This window comes from Equus caballus, chromosome 3 (assembly GCF_041296265.1).
Source record: "Equus caballus isolate H_3958 breed thoroughbred chromosome 3, TB-T2T, whole genome shotgun sequence".
NCBI classification, from domain to species: domain Eukaryota; kingdom Metazoa; phylum Chordata; class Mammalia; order Perissodactyla; family Equidae; genus Equus; species Equus caballus.
In genome coordinates this window covers 23,863,687-23,880,469 of record NC_091686.1, presented here as the reverse complement: position 1 = coordinate 23,880,469, position 16,783 = coordinate 23,863,687, and the positions used below count along the sequence as shown (strand labels likewise).

At 43.0% G+C, this 16,783-nt stretch overlaps 1 protein-coding gene across 6 annotated transcripts in view; it reads left to right on the top strand.

The window, feature by feature from the left end:
* Positions 1 to 16,312, top strand: part of WDR59 (WD repeat domain 59) — an 83,159-nt gene extending 66,847 nt beyond the window's left edge. For 3 of the 6 annotated variants that reach the window (XR_011436906.1, XR_011436904.1, XR_002806842.2), the window contains 9 exons: positions 463 to 596; positions 1,723 to 1,804; positions 5,208 to 5,320; positions 6,695 to 6,845; positions 6,941 to 7,013; positions 7,996 to 8,122; positions 8,278 to 8,420; positions 9,861 to 9,955; positions 15,470 to 16,312. Coding sequence is in view for 2 of the 6 variants with exons in the window: in XM_005608430.4 (XP_005608487.1) it covers positions 463 to 596; positions 1,723 to 1,804; positions 5,208 to 5,320; positions 6,695 to 6,845; positions 6,941 to 7,013; positions 7,996 to 8,122; positions 8,278 to 8,420; positions 15,470 to 15,705 (1,059 nt within the window). In the remaining 4 variants the exon portion in view is untranslated. The remainder of the gene's footprint in view (positions 1 to 462; positions 597 to 1,722; positions 1,805 to 5,207; positions 5,321 to 6,694; positions 6,846 to 6,940; positions 7,014 to 7,995; positions 8,123 to 8,277; positions 8,421 to 9,860; positions 9,956 to 15,469) is intronic. The other 3 variants (XR_011436905.1, XM_005608430.4, XM_005608431.4) reach the window with 1 other exon arrangement.
* Positions 16,313 to 16,783: the final 471 nt, after the last annotated feature.

Sequence of the window (16,783 nt, the reverse complement as noted above, 5' to 3'; positions counted from 1 at the left end):
GCGCACACTGCTGTGTCTGAATTAAATTTCCAACAAATCCTATTAAGACTGAGAATAAAAAAAACTTGGATTAGGTTCAAGCAGGAACTTTGAACCTAGGGCTGAACCCAACCTTAAAAGTTGCTCTTCTCCCACATTTTTGTGGTCTTTACTAACTTCTTTACCTGCTGCTCTTTCTTTCCTTATTTTTTTAACTCTGGCTTCAAGGTGTCTGTTTTTGAGCACCTGCAGAATGCATACAGCACTGCAGTAGGTGCTTGTTTTCCTGTTAGGATTTTGGACCAAGAGCTCAATGCCCTTTGTCATCCTTTTATTTCCTACAGATGCTGATTCATGTAATTGTGGGCATGATGTAATGCAAAGTGTCTGCAAATTACCAATGACCCAACTCTGATGTGCTCTGCAGCTGTAGGTTTCCGTTCATCAAAATCCCTCTTAGTGATGTCTTGTCATCTCCCCTAGAAATCCAGGAGATGGAAGAGTAAGCGTGAGGGATCAGACTCTGGCAATCGACCAATCAAGGCTGCTGGGAAAGTTATCATCCAGGATATTGCATGTCTTCTTCCTGTTCACAAATCATTGGGAGAACTCTACATGTAAGTTCGAGATTTCGAGTATGCCGTGCCTCTCACTTAGTCATGATTATCAAAGTGATTTTGTTGTTGTTGTTCAAGTATTGGAACCTTTTCTTCAAAAGCAGTTTTAGGAGAAGTCCGGTATATTAGCTTTCTGTTACTGCATACCAAATTACCACAAACTTAGTGACTGAAAACGACGTACATTTATTGTCTCGCAATTTCCATGGGTCAGGAGTCTGGGCGTAGCTGGGTCCTTGCTCAGGTCCTAGCAGGCTGAAATCATGGAGTCGGGCAGGTGGTGGCCTTATCCAATCCTCAGGGTCCTCTTCCAAGTTCATTCAGGTTGTTAGAATTCAGTTCCTTGCAGCCATAGAAGCTGTGAATTTTATCTTGGAGACCAGCGGGAGAGTCTCGCTGGTGCTACACCTTCTTTCTAAGGTTTCACCCGATAAGGTCAGGCCCACCCACGATAATCTCCCTTCTGACAAATTCAAAGTCCACTGATTATTAACTTAATCACGGGTGTGATAACCCATCCATATTCACTGGTCTTGTTCACATTTAAAGGGAGGGGGTTATACAGAGTGCATACAGCAGGGAGCAGAAGTCTTGGGAACAGTCTCAGCATTCTGCCTCCCACACCCAGTAAGTAAAACAGATAGAGCAGAGCCACTTTGGTTGACGGGAGTTGGGAGGTGAGTGACTGGCATACAGAGGCTGCCCTGTGTTTCCCCTTCTTCCTAAACTTGGACACGTAACAAAAGCATTTATGTTTCGTAGTATATGTACAGCACACTACTCTGAGTTAGAAACTACAGTCAGTATTGCGCATATTTAAATCAATTTTTATTTGACCCTCAAGCCTGGGAACTCCACAGGAGAGCTGGTTGGTAAATTGGTCTTTGAGTCTGACTTCCAAGAGGTGAGCGATTGCGCCTGCCCCAGGCCTGAACCCACAGCATACCATCAGCTGTAGGAAAGCTTTTTCTCCCTGTCATGTAGGAAGGGAGCTTAAGGCCAACACAGATAAAACATTTCGAGTGACAACCAAAGGCACAGTTTTCAGTCTGTTTGTTAAACCAGTAGTAATTGATTTAGGAAGTTAGACTAGGAAGAAACGTTTTTATTCTTTTTTTAATTTCAGATTGAATGTAAATGATATTCAAGAAACTTGTCAGAAGAACGCCGCTTCTGCCTTGCTTGTTGGAAGGAAGGATCTTGTCCAGGTAGCGTCCGTCCCTTTTGCTGGAGATTGGGATTTTTCTTTCTGAGCAGGCTGTTTTCACTTTATAGTTGTGGTTAAGTGACATTTCAAGATGTACCGTCTATTTTGCAATTCCCTTCCCATTTTCTTTGGCAACTACAGGGCTAGAGAGCTTTCTCAATCCCTTGGACGTTTCTGTATTAGTCCTTAGTTGAGAAGGTCCTAAACTAAGTGTTTACTAAATATTTTCGATTCCGCCTCTTTCTGTTCTGTTGCCGTGTGACTGTTGCATGCCTAAATTTGGGTGTCCGTACCCTCAATTCTGTTCTGTTTGTTTACTTTTAAAAATGCTTCATATCATAAAATGTTTACCAAAGTGTTCCTTTAGACGGACACAGGTTCACTTTTAAAATATGATGTAATGTTACAGAAATTTAAATTTCCTTCATCTTTGCAGCAACACATCAGTGTAGAAAAGCTGCTCTTATGTTGTTTTTTTTAACAGCTTTATTGAGATACAGTCCATAGACTAGGGGATTCATGCATTTAAAGTGTACCATTCAATGGCTTTTAATATATTTACAGAGTTTTGCAACCGTCACCACAAACGATTTTAGAACATTTCCATTACCTCAAAAAGATACCCTGCACCCCTAAGCTGTCACTTCCCAATCCTCTCTTCCCCCACCTAGTCCTAGGCAGCTGCTCGTCTGCTTTCTGTCTCTATTGCACCTTTTTTTCTTTAGTGTGAGGATTAGATTGAGCAATGGAAACTACTAGCTATTGTCTTATCAGCTCAGTTTTTTCATTATAACCCTCCAAACGACCCAGAGCTAAGGCCTTCCTTTGATTTTTCTATGCTTAAAAAATTCCTAAGATTTCCATTTGTGTGTGTGTGTTTGTTTTGTTTTTTTTTTTAAGATTGGCACTTCAGGCCAGCCCGGTGGTACAGCGGTTAAGTGCGCATGTTCCGCTTCGGCGGCCCCGGGGTTTGCCAATTCAGATCCCAGGTGCAAACATGGCACCGCTTGGCACACCATGCTGTGGTAGGCGTCCCACATAGAAAGTAGAGGAAGATGGGCAAGGATGTTAGCTTAGGGCCTGTCTTCCTCAGCAAAAAGAGGAGGATTGGTAGCAGATGTTAGCTCAGGGCTAATCTTCCTCAAAAAAAAAAAAAAAAAGATTGGCACCTGAGCTAACATCTGTTGCCAATCTTTTTTTTTTCTTCTTCTTCTTCTTCTCCCCAAAGCCCCCTAGTACATAGTTGTATATTTTAGTTTGTGGGTCCTTCTGGTTGTGGTATGTGGAATGCTGCCTCAGCACAGCCTGATGAGCAGTGCCATGTCCGCGCCCAGGATGCGAACCAGCGAAACCCTGGGCCTCCGAAGCGGAGCGCGCAAACTTAACCACTTGGCCTCGAGGCCAGCCCCTCCCTTTGTCTTCTAATAAACACTGTCAAGTTTCTGCCCCAAACCCTTTTAGGTGAAATTTAGAGTCATGGATTTAGTCTATTTCTCTAAGCACCCAGCCATCTAAATAGTTACATGAACACTAAGAAGACAAAATGAAGTAGTAGAAATAGTGTGGAGTTTATAAGAGGAGGCATAGGTCCAACTCAGCTCCCTGGTTGGGTAGCCCTGGGCAGGAGATTTCAGACTCTCTCAGCCTCTGTACATATTTGTAAAATGAGAACCATAGGAAAAATCACCTGTTGGTGAGCAGGTTGGTAAATGCAATATTAAGGCAGATCCAGTGTTCATGTTCTGAAGAAACGTTCTCTGAGGAAAAATTACTTCCTGAAGTGTGTTAATATGTGTGTGTGTATTTTTTTCTTTTTCTTTTTTAAGTTTTCTGTACTTTCCTGGCAGAGTTGATTTAGAAGGTCAGGCTAGTCCAAGTGAAGAGGAAAGACCGTTCCCTTGGGTTCACACAGACCTGGGTTTAAATCTGGCCTCTGTCACTTTTTTGTTGTGTGACCCTAGGCAGCCACCTAATCTTTCTGAACCTCAATTTCCTCAACTGTAAAATAGGAACAAGACTTCTGAGGTCCTTATGAGAGCTAAATGAGGTAATATATGTAAAATTCCTATACCTATAGATGGTAGGTGGTAAATAGCCAATATATAGTACAGTTACTGCTGCTCTTCTTGCAATTTGTAAATGAGACAGTGTCATCATTTGTGGCACGGGACTGTTTAATGGGACAGAAATGATGTCATTGCAAATGCTTGCAGAATTTTTTTTCTTCTTTATGTACATATTGAAGATGACGTGTCTACTATTTTGCAAAGAGTTGCAGAAATAAACCTAAGTGTCCACTATTTGTGCTGAAAGCATTTAAGGAAATGTGTATTGTAAGTGAGGAAGTAACATGCCTAAGTTGTCAGCCAGAGTAGTAAACATCCATCCTCTCCTAACCCAGAAAGCCGTGAACTTCTCTCAGCACCCATTCGGGTGGGTCCTTGATTAAAGAGACGGATGTAAGCCTCAGGTTTCTCGTTTGAAGTAATGCTTGTGTGCAATAGTTAAGCGTATTGATGCCACTTGTGATTTAATTGATTTTTTACGTATCTGATGTGTTTCTCTACCTGTTTTTCATTACTTTTATTTGCTTATTCTTTTTCTCCTTGATTCAAAGTCTGTGTCTTCTTCCTTTTGAGCTTCTCACAGGGTCTAGTACAGTGTTCTGCAGTTAGTGGGCATACAATGTCTTGCTACTAAGAGATTTCCCAAAAGTAGTGTTCCATTTTCAAAGATGTGGAGGGGAAGGGGCTCTGTCGATGGTGTGATTTATTTAGCGTGTGCTAAATCTTGGATTTAATAGACACTTAATGGACACTCGTTTCTGCTTGATGACTTCAAGCCCCGAGAGATTTCAAGTTTGGAGCTATTCCTCAGATTTGGTGTCAACAAAAAGAAAGCCAAGTCTATTTTGTCTTGGCGTATTTTTCTGTAGCTTCGGAGAGTGTACTGAAACTTCTGTAGTGAAGGCAACACAGTTTTTCATTATTTGGGCAAAGAAGGACAGATCTTCAATGTGATGCAGAATGCTGGGTTTTTTCCTGCCAGTTCACTAACAAAGCAGCAGAAAAAGTCACATGAGTTAGCAGGTAGATAGATAACCTGTTGAAGTTATTGCACGATGTCATTTCTCTGAAGTTGGCTTAATAAAAGCTTTTAAGGCTAGTGTTTCTCAAACGTTATAGTGCATACAAGTCCCCTGAGAATCTTGTTAAAATGCCAATTCTGATTCCGTAGGTGTGGAGTGGGGCCTAAAATTTTCCAGTAAGCTGCCAGTGTCTGCTGCCCTCAAAGTAGCTTGCCTGTAGGTTGCATATGGCGGATAGGCAGGGTTTTTTCATGGTTTCTCTTCCTGTCCTGTCCTTGCTGGTCTGAACTTGAATGTTTCTCTTTGATCTGTCCAGGTTTGGTCACTGGCCATGGTAGCTACAGACCTTTGCCTTGGTCCAAAGTCTGACCCAGATTTGGAAACACCCTGGGCTCGACATCCATTTGGGCGACAGCTGCTGGAGTCCCTGTAAGTTTTGAGAGCTAAAAGTGAGGAAAATGAGTGATATAAATTTTAGGTCTGTAAACACTTTCCATGTTATTGTCTAAGAGAAAACTACGGAGGTCCAAGGAATGAGAGGAAGTGAGATCTTCCTTTTAGTGCTACAGGAGCTCCTGTGCAGAACTAACTTCTTATAGCAGAAGGAACTGCACAATATTTCTCATGTATAACAAGGATTCGAGACTCATGTGTCCTTTAGAGATTGATGCTCTAACCCATAAGTCACGTCAGTCTGAACGCGGAAGTCTGAGCTCTTGAGATGCTCAGTGTCTTGGGTACTGTAGTTTCGCCCCTGAGAGCAGATGAGAGAATTGCATGTTGGCTTTCCTGTTTTCCAAAGGCCATGATGCTTTCACCCTATTAGGCAATTTATGAAAACATGAATTTGTGTTGGATCTATTACACTGAAATACGGCAAACTGGAAATACAACATGCAAAATGACTTACAACCAGGTAAAACCACTTGAACCTCCATGGCACTGAAGCCCAGGTCCTGGACAGAGAGACAGAAGCTCTGAGTCCTTCAGGTGGAGGTTTGCCTCATCTGCTTGCGGAGGCCAGACCCGGACTCGTGCTCACGCTTCAGTTGCCTCATGGTGACGCGGGGATAATAATGCTTGTTCTGCCCACTTCACGTGGGGCTCACATCAGCTAGCAAGTGTGAAAAGACTTTAAAAAATATTAGACATGCTTGGTAGGAAAGCATTAATATTGTTCCATCACAAAGGCCAAGTCCTTCTGATCCCAACCTCCCTAGCATAGTGGGCTTGAAAGGAGCAAAGAGGACATGAGTACCTAAAGGGTAAAAATGTTACTTGTGGGTCTTACTTCGTAGCGCTCATTCATAATTCCACCTCTTGAGTCTGTGGCCTGCGCACCATCCTGTGCTAGTATGGTGTTCTCTGAGCACCTTCCCATCCTTTAGGTTATGTGAATGAAGTATACGGGAGCCCCAGAGAGCAGTGTGGTTCTTCCTAGGAGCTGGGGAGACTGACAGCATGTGTGGCCGCACTCAGAGGTCAGTTTAGTCTCCTTAGTTCTTGGAGTAGCTACGTTCAAGTCTGAGCCCAGGCCTGGATGCCAACCAGAAGCTTTCAGATTGGTTATCTAGATCATTTGTAATACTTTAATACAGTTTATTCCAGAACAAATTTAGCCAAACTCAAAGTAGATCAAGCCCCTGGATCTGTCGGAAGCCCCGGTTCCTGCAGGGGTTTTTGAGACAGAATTAAGAATCCTCCCTCCCTCCCCCTGGGGCAACAACCCGCTGCGGTTGTGATTCTTACCCTTCCTCCGTCCCTTCTCTTGACTTGTTTTCTCTCCTCTCATCTGTTCTCCAGGTTGGCTCATTACTGCCAGCTCCGGGATGTCCAGACATTGGCTATGCTCTGCAGCGTGTTTGAAGCCCAGTCTCGGCCTCAGGGAATACCAAACCCCTTCGGGCCTTTTCCCAGCCGTTCCTCTAACCTCGTGGTGTCCCATAGTCGATATGTAAGCTTGTGGTTTTCTGGCTTGTGTCTGACTTTTCCTAAAGGTAAACTTCCGTGGGGAGCGTGGTTCTGATGCTGCTCCTGTTTGTTCTGCAGCCTAGCTTTACTTCCTCTGGTTCCTGCTCCAGCATGTCAGACCCGGGGTTCAGCACTGGTGGCTGGAACATAGGTTGGTATGGAAGTAACTTGGCCCATGCTGGATTCTTAGTACTCTAAAAGCTGTGTGTGATTTATTAATATGTAATCTTTAGTTGATGATATTTTTCCTTGTTTCTGATTTCTCTTTAAATTTAGTATGATGGGGATACGATAGTCAGCAAGGCCTGGACTTTCGTATTTGAACAGGCTAGTTTCTGCTGCATCTTTTGTGCCTTGCTGGGTTGCTTTTCATCTCGTAACCTTGAGAAATTGACAATCAGACTTCCCGTGTTCACCCCAAAAACCTAACCCTTATCCTTTCTCCTTCACGTGCCTCTTCCATGATGATCAGCCACTTCCCAGTATCTGCCTTTTCCCATGCTCCCCTTTCAAGGTAGAGAGAAAGCTGAGCCTGATTCCAGCTGACCATAAAGGTCTATTTAGTGAGTAGGTGTATTTGTGTTTTCTGGATTTTTAAAATTTCTTGTAAAAAATGATCTTAGTTTTCTTGATTGTAAAAGTAATACGTGTCCAGTGAAGAAAAGCAAACAAAAAATTTTAGAGAAGAAAATAGTAATCATTGATTCCACCACCTAGAAATAACATCTGTTAACATTCCAGAACACTTTCTTCCAGTCTTTGTATGTGTGTGGGGGGGTCATTCTATATCTGTGATTTTGTGCTCCGTTTTTTATTTTATCGTGAGCATTTTCTCATGTTACTTAAAAAGTCTTTATAAATAATGACTGCCTAATATTCTACTATATTACTTATTCTAGAATTTGCTTAATCATTACATATGTACTTAATTATCAAGTTACCTTAATAATAAATACCTAGACAGAAAGGTAAGGCTAGGAAAGAGTTCTGTTTAGTTGTATTTCTCGGGGTCTTCAACTTAGCTTATTTTTCTTCCAGGGAATAAACTAGGACACACTACATTATGAGAGTTTTCAGATATTTTCCATGCCTTCTCTGATTTCCATCTTCCTTTCCCATTTGGTTTTCTTCAGCGGGAAGAGAGGCAGAACATATATCTTCTCCTTGGGGAGAGTCCTCCCCAGAAGAAATCCGCTTTGGGAGTCTGACCTACAGTGATCCCCGTGAGCGAGAACGGGACCAGCATGATAAAAATAAAAGGTAGCAACATTCCCAGGCAACAGCTGTAATTTCATAACGCTTATATTCTCCAAAATCTGGACTCTTGCTTTAGGAAATGTCTCTTAAATGCCCTTTGGTATCAAGCTTATTTTTTCTTAATGGAACTGACAGGAAATTTTTTAAATTTTGTCCAGGCTTCTGGACCCTGCCAATACCCAGCAGTTTGATGATTTTAAGAAATGCTATGGAGAAATCCTCTATCGCTGGGGCCTGAGAGAGAAACGAGCTGAAGTGCTGAAGTTTGTTTCATGTCCTCCTGATCCTCATAAAGGGATTGGTGAATATGCATTTCTTTCTTTTCTGTCACTGTCTGAAAGCTCCTGTAACTTAATTTGTCCATAGCATAAGACTTTGGATGAAGTTTTAGTTTCTCCTTTATAATCAGAAGTTTCGAAGCATTTTGAAAACTCTTGCGTTAGCTGACAAAATTAAATTTCTATTGTTAACAGTAGTTTTATATACAGTACTCAGATATTGATTAGAAGTAGGGATAGTTATTCACTGATTCAATTAATGTATATCAAACTCTTCTTAGGCACAATGCTAGCACATTCCTTCCCCTCGTGAAACTCAAAGACTCTAAGGGAGGAGAAAAATAATTACAAATTGTGATAAATATTTATAAGCAAAAAAAAGAATGTTGGGGCAGGGAGGGAGAATTTTAGAAGATGTGTTAAGGTGTATTGGGAAGGCCTCTCTGGGAGCTGAGGCCTGAAGGATGAGAAGAAGCCATCCAGGCAGAGAGCAGTGGGAAGAGCGTCGCATGCAGAGGCAGCAGGCCTAGGGGAGACATAGCTTGTTATTTTAAACAAGTGAAGGAAGCCCAGTGTGGCTAGAACAAAATGAGTGAGAAGAGTGGTGTTGAATTAGATTATAGGATAACTGGGGACTTGTAAATAAAGAATTTGGACTGTATTCTAAGTCCATTGGTCAGCTTCAAAGGACATTAAGAAGTAAATCATGTGCCCTGGTTTTCATTTTAAGAGGATCACTTGGCCGTTATAAGGAGAAAAGATTAGAGGAGGGCAGAAGTAGAGGCAGGAAGACCATTGGAAGACCGTTAGAGTAGTGAAAGAGAGATCGATGGCACAGTCTAGGGGTGATATCAATGAGGTGGAGAGAGATGGATGGATTAAAAATATATGTCAGAGGTAGATTCAACATGACTTACTAATAAATTGGATGTGGAATTGAGGAAAAGAGACAAAGTTTCCAACTTGAGCAGCTGGGTAGATAGTGGTGCCAATATTCTAAGATAGAAAAGACTAGAGGAAAATCATGAGCTCAGTTTGGGATGGTCAGAAAAGTGTGTGAGATATCAGACTGTAGGAGTCATGTAGGCAGTTGGATGTAAGTCTGGAGTCAAAGGAGAGATTAAGGCTCAAAGAAGGAATTTGGGGATCTTCAGCATAGAGGTGGTATTCAAGCTGTGAGAATGGGTGCATTTACCTGGGAGCTGAGGTGTGGGGAGGAAGAGAATGAAGGGAGCAAATAAGAGAGGCTACCCACCCTCGGCCTTGAGAGAAACCAGTACTTGGAACTTGAGTCTTGGAGGAAGAACCAGAAGCAGAGACTGAGAATGAGACACCAGTGAGTTTTGAAGAAAAGCAAGACTGTGTTATGAAAGAAGCTAAGAGAAAAGATGTTTTTTAAAGGGTGACATGGAATACTGCCAAAAAGAGTGGACTGAACACACATTGATTTCTTCTCTCCCCAGACCCCACCAAAGTGTCTTTATAGAGCTTTTCTGAAAAGACATAACCATACAAGGAGAAGTAATGTTGGCAATAACATTTGGGACCTGACACGCAGGTAGGTTAGTGGTAGCTGATTTTACAGGGCCTGAGAAAACTGAACTGGCAGACAGAAAAATGGTAAGATACATGGCAGAACCCCCAAGTGGCTCAGGAATTAGTGGTACCTGGTACCTCTGGAAGTGGCACAAAAGTGAGAATAAAAACAAGAGTATTGTTTGATGGCCTTTTTAGGGTACCCAGGTCCCTGCTTCTAGTCTGCAGAACAGGTTATTACCTCCCTCTACACCCAAAAAACTGGAAATTCATTCTCCAGAGAAGGTAAATGCACTTCCAGATTGAAAGGGCCCACCAAGTACCTAGCATGATGAATGAAGAAAGACCCAGGGATAAAGAGAAGATCCTGGAAGCTTCCAGAGAGAGAAAACAGATCACAGCCAAAGGATAGGAGTACAAATGGCGTCACATTTCTCAGGAGCAGTGGACCAGAAACAGGAAACCAGATAACAGCACAGCAGTGCCTTCAAAATTCTCGAGAAAATGGTTTCTAACCTAGAATTCTGTATCCGGGTTATCAATCAAGTGTGAAAGTAAACATCAGCCCATCTAAGAAGGAGGCATAGATTCAATCCAGGAAACCAGGGGGTCAGAAGGATGATGAAGGGAGTTCTCCGTGACAGACTTAGAGGAGACCAGTCCAGGTTGAACCTTCAGGAGCATTGTCTCCAAGGAGAGAAGACTGGAAAAATATCTAGTACATTTCAGTGTTCCCTGTATTTATAGAAGATTCAGATATTTGAGGGAGAGTTTAGAGATGAGTTATTGATAAGTACATAGCAAAATAAGCAAATAAAAAAAACAAGACAGTTACGAACTCTAGGAAAGACAAAATGTACAAGAAAGAAAAAGTTGTCATGGTACGTGGCTTGGCTTGAATGCTTAGCTAGATAAATAACATAAAAACAGAATACAGTCGGCTCTCCGGATCTGCGGGTTCCTCACCTGCGTGTTCAACTACTGGCTGATGGAAAGGCCTACAATGGTTGCATCTGTACTGAACATGTATAGACTGTTTTTTTCTTGTCATTCCCTAAACAGTATAGTATAACAACTATTTCCATAGGATTTACATTGTATTAGGTATTGTAAGTAATCTAGAGATGACTTAGAATATATGGGAGGATGTGCATAGGTTACATGCAAATACTATGCCATTTTATATAAGGGACTTGAGCATCTGTGGATTCTGGTATCTGCAGGGGTCCTGTCTCCCAAGGATACTGAGCAATGACTGTACTGATCCAACCAAGTGATGATAGCTCTGTGTGGGGAACATGAGGGACGGGTGGCGTATGAGTGAGGCTGGGGAGACTGAGGAGTTACAGAGAGCTTCCACGGCAGGCAGTCAATGGGTAATGCTTAAATATGAAGATTAAGAAACAGCTTAATAACATGTTGTTTAGAGATAGGGAGGTAAAAACAAAAATAGTTAATTTGGTTGGAAGGATTTCCTCTAGGGAGTAGTGGATGTAGGGGTAATAGAGAATGCTGGGGTTGGTAATCAGACGTGTGAAATTATTTGACTCTTTAAGTTGTGTGTGTTTATAGTTTCAATTTAAAAAACAAACCAGAGTAATGCATAGATTTAGATATTGAATAACAAGGATTATTTTAATATGGATTATTCTGGTGTATGTACTTGAAGAAATGCAGACACAAAATGCTATTTGGGCAATATGCTTTTCAGGGCATCTAAGTGCATGAAAGTGTATCAGGGAGAGATTAATGATCACCTGGAGCAATCTGTCTTTTAAAATTAGTTTTCAGGAAAATATGTAAATCACAGAGATATGTAACGGATGTGTGAATCCATCAATCAGGTAAATTCTTCGTGGCGTGTACTGTTAGAAAGCATCATGCTGGGTTCTGTGGGCTGTATAAAGAAGTGTAAGTGTGGTTGGGGGCGGTGGGTCAAGAAGTCTGCAGTCCAGAGAGTTAACACATAAGCTCTTGAAGACTTAAATGATATTCAAGAATGAATAGTAAGTTTTAATGCCATTACAAACAATATTACAAGATTTCAAAAAGAGGGGGATTGTGAAAGACTCACCAACAAAAACATTAAGAAAAGTATTTTCATCCTTAAAGTTTTTACTTTGGAAGAGCTGGACTGCCCAAATATAGCAAACAGCAGGTATTGAAAGAAAAATATGACAAGGTTATCAAGGCCACAGTTGGTCTCCTGGTAGAAAACCAGCAATTTCCTCTCTCGCTCATCACGTCTGCAAGGGTCATCCCGTATCGGCTGCAGTTTGAAAGATAAAGTTGTTTTCATTTAGAGAATTGGATACTTTTAGAAAGGACTCAAGTCTTCATTTATTTGAGGGGATAATGCTAGACAGAGTATTCTTTAAAAAAAAAAAATCTCCAGATCCAAGGTGATTTTTGTTGTTTTTTCCATTGTGGTATGTGGCACTTGGTCACAATGGTGCCAGAGCAAGGTGATTGCTTTGCTCCGTCAGCCCTGCTCCCAGTTCCTGCCCCACAGGTGCAATCTACTCACCTAAATTTTGTACAGCAATTTTCTGCTTCAGTTTATTAATTTAATGTCTTATTTATTTGGCTGTTTTATATTACATTTGTGTAGTAGGTGATGTTAACACACACAATCCTTCTTAGTTAATAAACCAGAGCTAGTGACACTAAGCCGCTGGATCTAGCTTCTGCCTGGAGGTTTCGTAAAGCCTCAGGAATCATAATTTGATCGTTCTTTGGTCCGGAAGTATTTTTATTGTCCTTACTAGTTTGCCAGGAGCCAGGAATGATCCATTTCGTCTCTACCAAGTTTCCCCTGCAAAGCCTTCCCTGAGATCCCCAGGGTTGTCAGTGTGTTCCTATAAAAGACACCCTGAGAGCTTCGTGGTTCTGAACACACTCCACATCCCTTTGTATCTCCTAAAGTGGCCAAAGTTAGCACGTACACCAGCATGGCCCAAAGGCATCCGCACGTCCTCCTCAGCTGTAACAAGTGGCCATTTCATTGTGTTAACGATAAGAGGCAAGAGAGAAATATTAAAATTATGCTCAGTGACTTAGCATTTTTGTATTTGCTATGCTTGTGAATTTCATATCCACTCAGAAATTGTCCACACCCGCAAAGATTATTCATTAACTAACTAAATAAAATATTAGTTCAAGGTCTTCAAGTTAATAAGAATTTTAGAAATTATGTTCAAGCTAACACACTATAGAGAAACACAATTACTAATGAATGATATATTGAATTTTTCAGAGAATGATATTTTAATAATTTTACCCAGATGGACATGGAAATTAAAATAAGTAAGATTTAGTTATCTAAAGTGCCAAAGAACAACCCCCCATTTTTTTTAAAGATTGGCATCTGAGCTAACAACTGTTGCCAATCTTCTTTTCTTTTTTTCTTCCTCTCCCCAAAGCCCCCCAGTACATAGTTGTATATTGTAGCTGTCAGTCCTTCTGGTTGTGCTGTGTGGGACACCGCCTCAGCATGGCCTGATGAGCGGTGCCGTGTCTGTGCCCAGGATCCAAACTAGGGAAACCCTGGGCTGCCGAAGCACAGCACGCGAACCCAACCACTCAGCCACAGGGCCGGCCCCATCACCCACTTTTAAAAGACATGTTATTATAATTCAGTTCCCTTGAACACACAGTTTTTACATTCTCATAATTTTAAATGTTGCATCTTATCAAACCAATAAAACCAGTAAAGGAAATTTAAGAAATTTAATTAGGCTTTTCATGAGAACATAAACTGAAGTCTTACATAATATAAAAAGTTATGCGTCGAGAGAGAAGACAGCTATTTTTGAACGGAAATTATCCAACCAGTCTGATTTGTCTCAGGATTCACCTTAACTAGGACTACCATAAAATTTTTTCCTTAGTTACCATGTATTTAAAAGTACCTATTGGCACTTTTATATGACTATCAGTTATCATGAAGCAGAGGAACTGGCTCTGATAGAACCTTCCTCTGTTTTAAGAGGTGGAGGGAGATTTGAAGATTTGGAGAGCAGAGAAGGGGCCCCAGGCGAAGGCTTCTCTGCTCTCAGGGAGGTGAGAGAAGAGGCCGTCCAGTGGGAGAGAGGGCAGCAAAAGTGTGAGGGAGGAGCTTCCAGAACATGGCCCGGGTAGGAAGTAGTGTCGGGAAATGGAAGAGAAACGAGGCAGAGCTGGGGTCTTTCGGGGGCATGTGGTTAGTGAGCTGCACGTCTTGATGGTGGGCCCTCCCTCAGGGAGGCCTGGGGGCAGACATGGAGTGGCCAGGTGATAGGGTTCCTCCATGGTTGAGGTTTTGCCAGGTGGTACTGTGGAGGGAGAGGGGGCAAAAGAGTTGAGGATATTTGCAAAAAAGTGATTATAAATTTGGTCCTCGTGTTGCAGGTCGGCCAAAGGGGAAACCGCAGCTAGAAAGGGGCTGATGGAACGAGAGTGAAAGTGAAGGTGCTCGGTTAGAGATGAGAGGGCAGTGACCGCAGGGCCAGGTGTGCAGAGGGTTAGTGGCTCGGTTTTGGAGACACCAAGGATCATGCCAAGAGTTGGGATAGAGGGCAGACTGAGAACCAAGAGCAGAAGTCTTCAGTGGGTGAGTGCGTGTGTCTAGAATGTCGGTAGATGACAACAGAGAAAAAGAGGAAAGGCTGGTGAGGCCAGATGGCATTAGCCTCAAGAGGAAAGGTGACATTCTGGAGGCAGGAATGGGGTACCCACCCCCCACCCCTGCTGTCCCTAGGACTTAAGACAGAGACAGCCACTCCTTCCAAGGCCAACAGAGGCAGCGGCATTTAGTTAGGGTCAGGTGGTGAGGGGACCGCTCCAAGAAGAGTACAGAGGGCACGTGGGAGGTTTGCACTCCAGGTGGCCCAGTGCAGGGCCAGGCGGGGAGGGGGGAGGATCTCCAGAGCACAGGGCATGCGCGGGGGAGCGGGGGGTAACATGGTTCGCCTGGACTCGGTAGTGACTGAGGCAGACTGGGAAGTGTGGATGGTAGGATTAGCCCTCGGGTCTCTTCCAGAAGGCTGGAGACCAGTGGTATAGCAGGACAGTCCTGAGCGCTTCTCCCCAGGGTGGGTCGCACTGCGGTGTCCTGCCTGGTGCATCTTACACTGACAGGCAGGTAGGGAGGAAACTGTGAGATGAATCAGCTCTCGCCTGAATGTTACTGAGTCCTTCAGTTCTTTTAACAAACGTTGGTTAACCACCTTCTGTGCACCAGGCCCCTGCAGCTGTCAGGGGTGGGAAGAGGAGTGAGACAGCCGCCACCACTACTGTAGGCACTGGGGTTTTTGCCCAGGGCCACTGAGAGCCAGGCGCCTGCTGCACCCTCTGCCCATGCCCTGCCACTGCAGTGACAGTAGCTGCTCCATGAGACTTACTGAGATTGTAGAAGGAGTTCTGCTGTTTTAAGACAGGAAATTGGAATCATTGATCTAATAGAAGCCTGCAGAATCCTAAGATGAATACGTCTTTCTTACCTCACAGAACTAAACTCATTATGTCTCTTGTTTTGGCCATCTCCAACTCTTTCCAGAGTTCGGCGTGTACTGCAGCCACTGTCGGAGCGAGGTCCGTGGCACACAGTGCGCCATCTGCAAAGGCTTCACGTTCCAGTGTGCCATCTGCCACGTGGCAGTGCGAGGATCGTCCAATTTCTGCCTGACCTGCGGGCATGGCGGACACACCAGCCACATGATGGAATGGTTTCGGACCCAGGAGGTGTGTCCCACCGGGTGTGGGTGCCACTGCCTGCTCGAAAGCACCTTCTGAACTTACCGTGGGAGTTGTCAGAAATCCCAGAGGACCCCATAAATGCTGGGTGACAAGCTGTCTGCCAGGAGAGAGGCCCCGGAACCCATTGCCAGCTAGACTGGCGTATGTTCCCCCCGCGGACTGCCTCAGCACCAGCTGTCGTGAGCCTTTGCTCTCTTCTGTTTGGCTGTTGGCGGCCTGGATGTTGCTGGAGGTGGATGAGGGCAACGTGCAGAGCCGAGTAGCCAGGTGGAGGTTTTCTTGGAGAAAAGCACCTGCCTTCAGTGCAGTGTTTACCTTTAAGGTGTTAACCTTAAGCTACTCAACAGCATCCTTTCTGATGCCATTACAGAGACCAAGCTCAGATGCAAAGGACACTCTCCTGAGCCAAAAGACAGTGGACGTTAATTTAGTTAACAAGTGGGCCTATGACATAACTTGGTACGTTTAATGAACTGATGGACAGTGACCTTTTAAAATAAGATACTTAAATTATAAATAGATGATGTACTTAAGGATTCTTAAGATGTATTTTTTGTTTGTTATTTTTCTTCCAGCTGCTCTCCGTTGACTAATAAAATTCTAGTAAATGTTTTTTAAAAAAACAGGGACAGAGGAAGTTGAACGTTTGAGTGAATCTTTTTTTACCCTGCTTCTAATTGAAATTAACTCTCTTGGATAGGACCAAAGTCAGCGCTCAGATTTTTAAAGGAAGTGCTGATTTACTTTTCTTATCTGACAGGAGAAAATAGAATTTGACATTTAAGTTTCTTCCCGACCTCAAGAGTCTTTTAATAATTTCTTTTAGCAAAAGGAAAATAAGATAGCATCGCAGCATTGTTACTCAAGTCTCCCACTACCACCGGGTAGGTTGGCTGAGTTCCGGTACATACCTCACTCTTCGTTTGGCCTTCCCTACAAACTTCGCCCCACGTTTATGTGTGTTCCAAGTCGTTATGACTCACGCGTCCACCAATTCTTCAGAGTGATTTTCAGCTCTTCACATTTTGTATGTGCCAGAGAAGAGAAGTCTTTTTGATATTTCCTCTGAAACTTATATTTGTTTCTTAGAATTTTATAATTCCAAATTAAGATT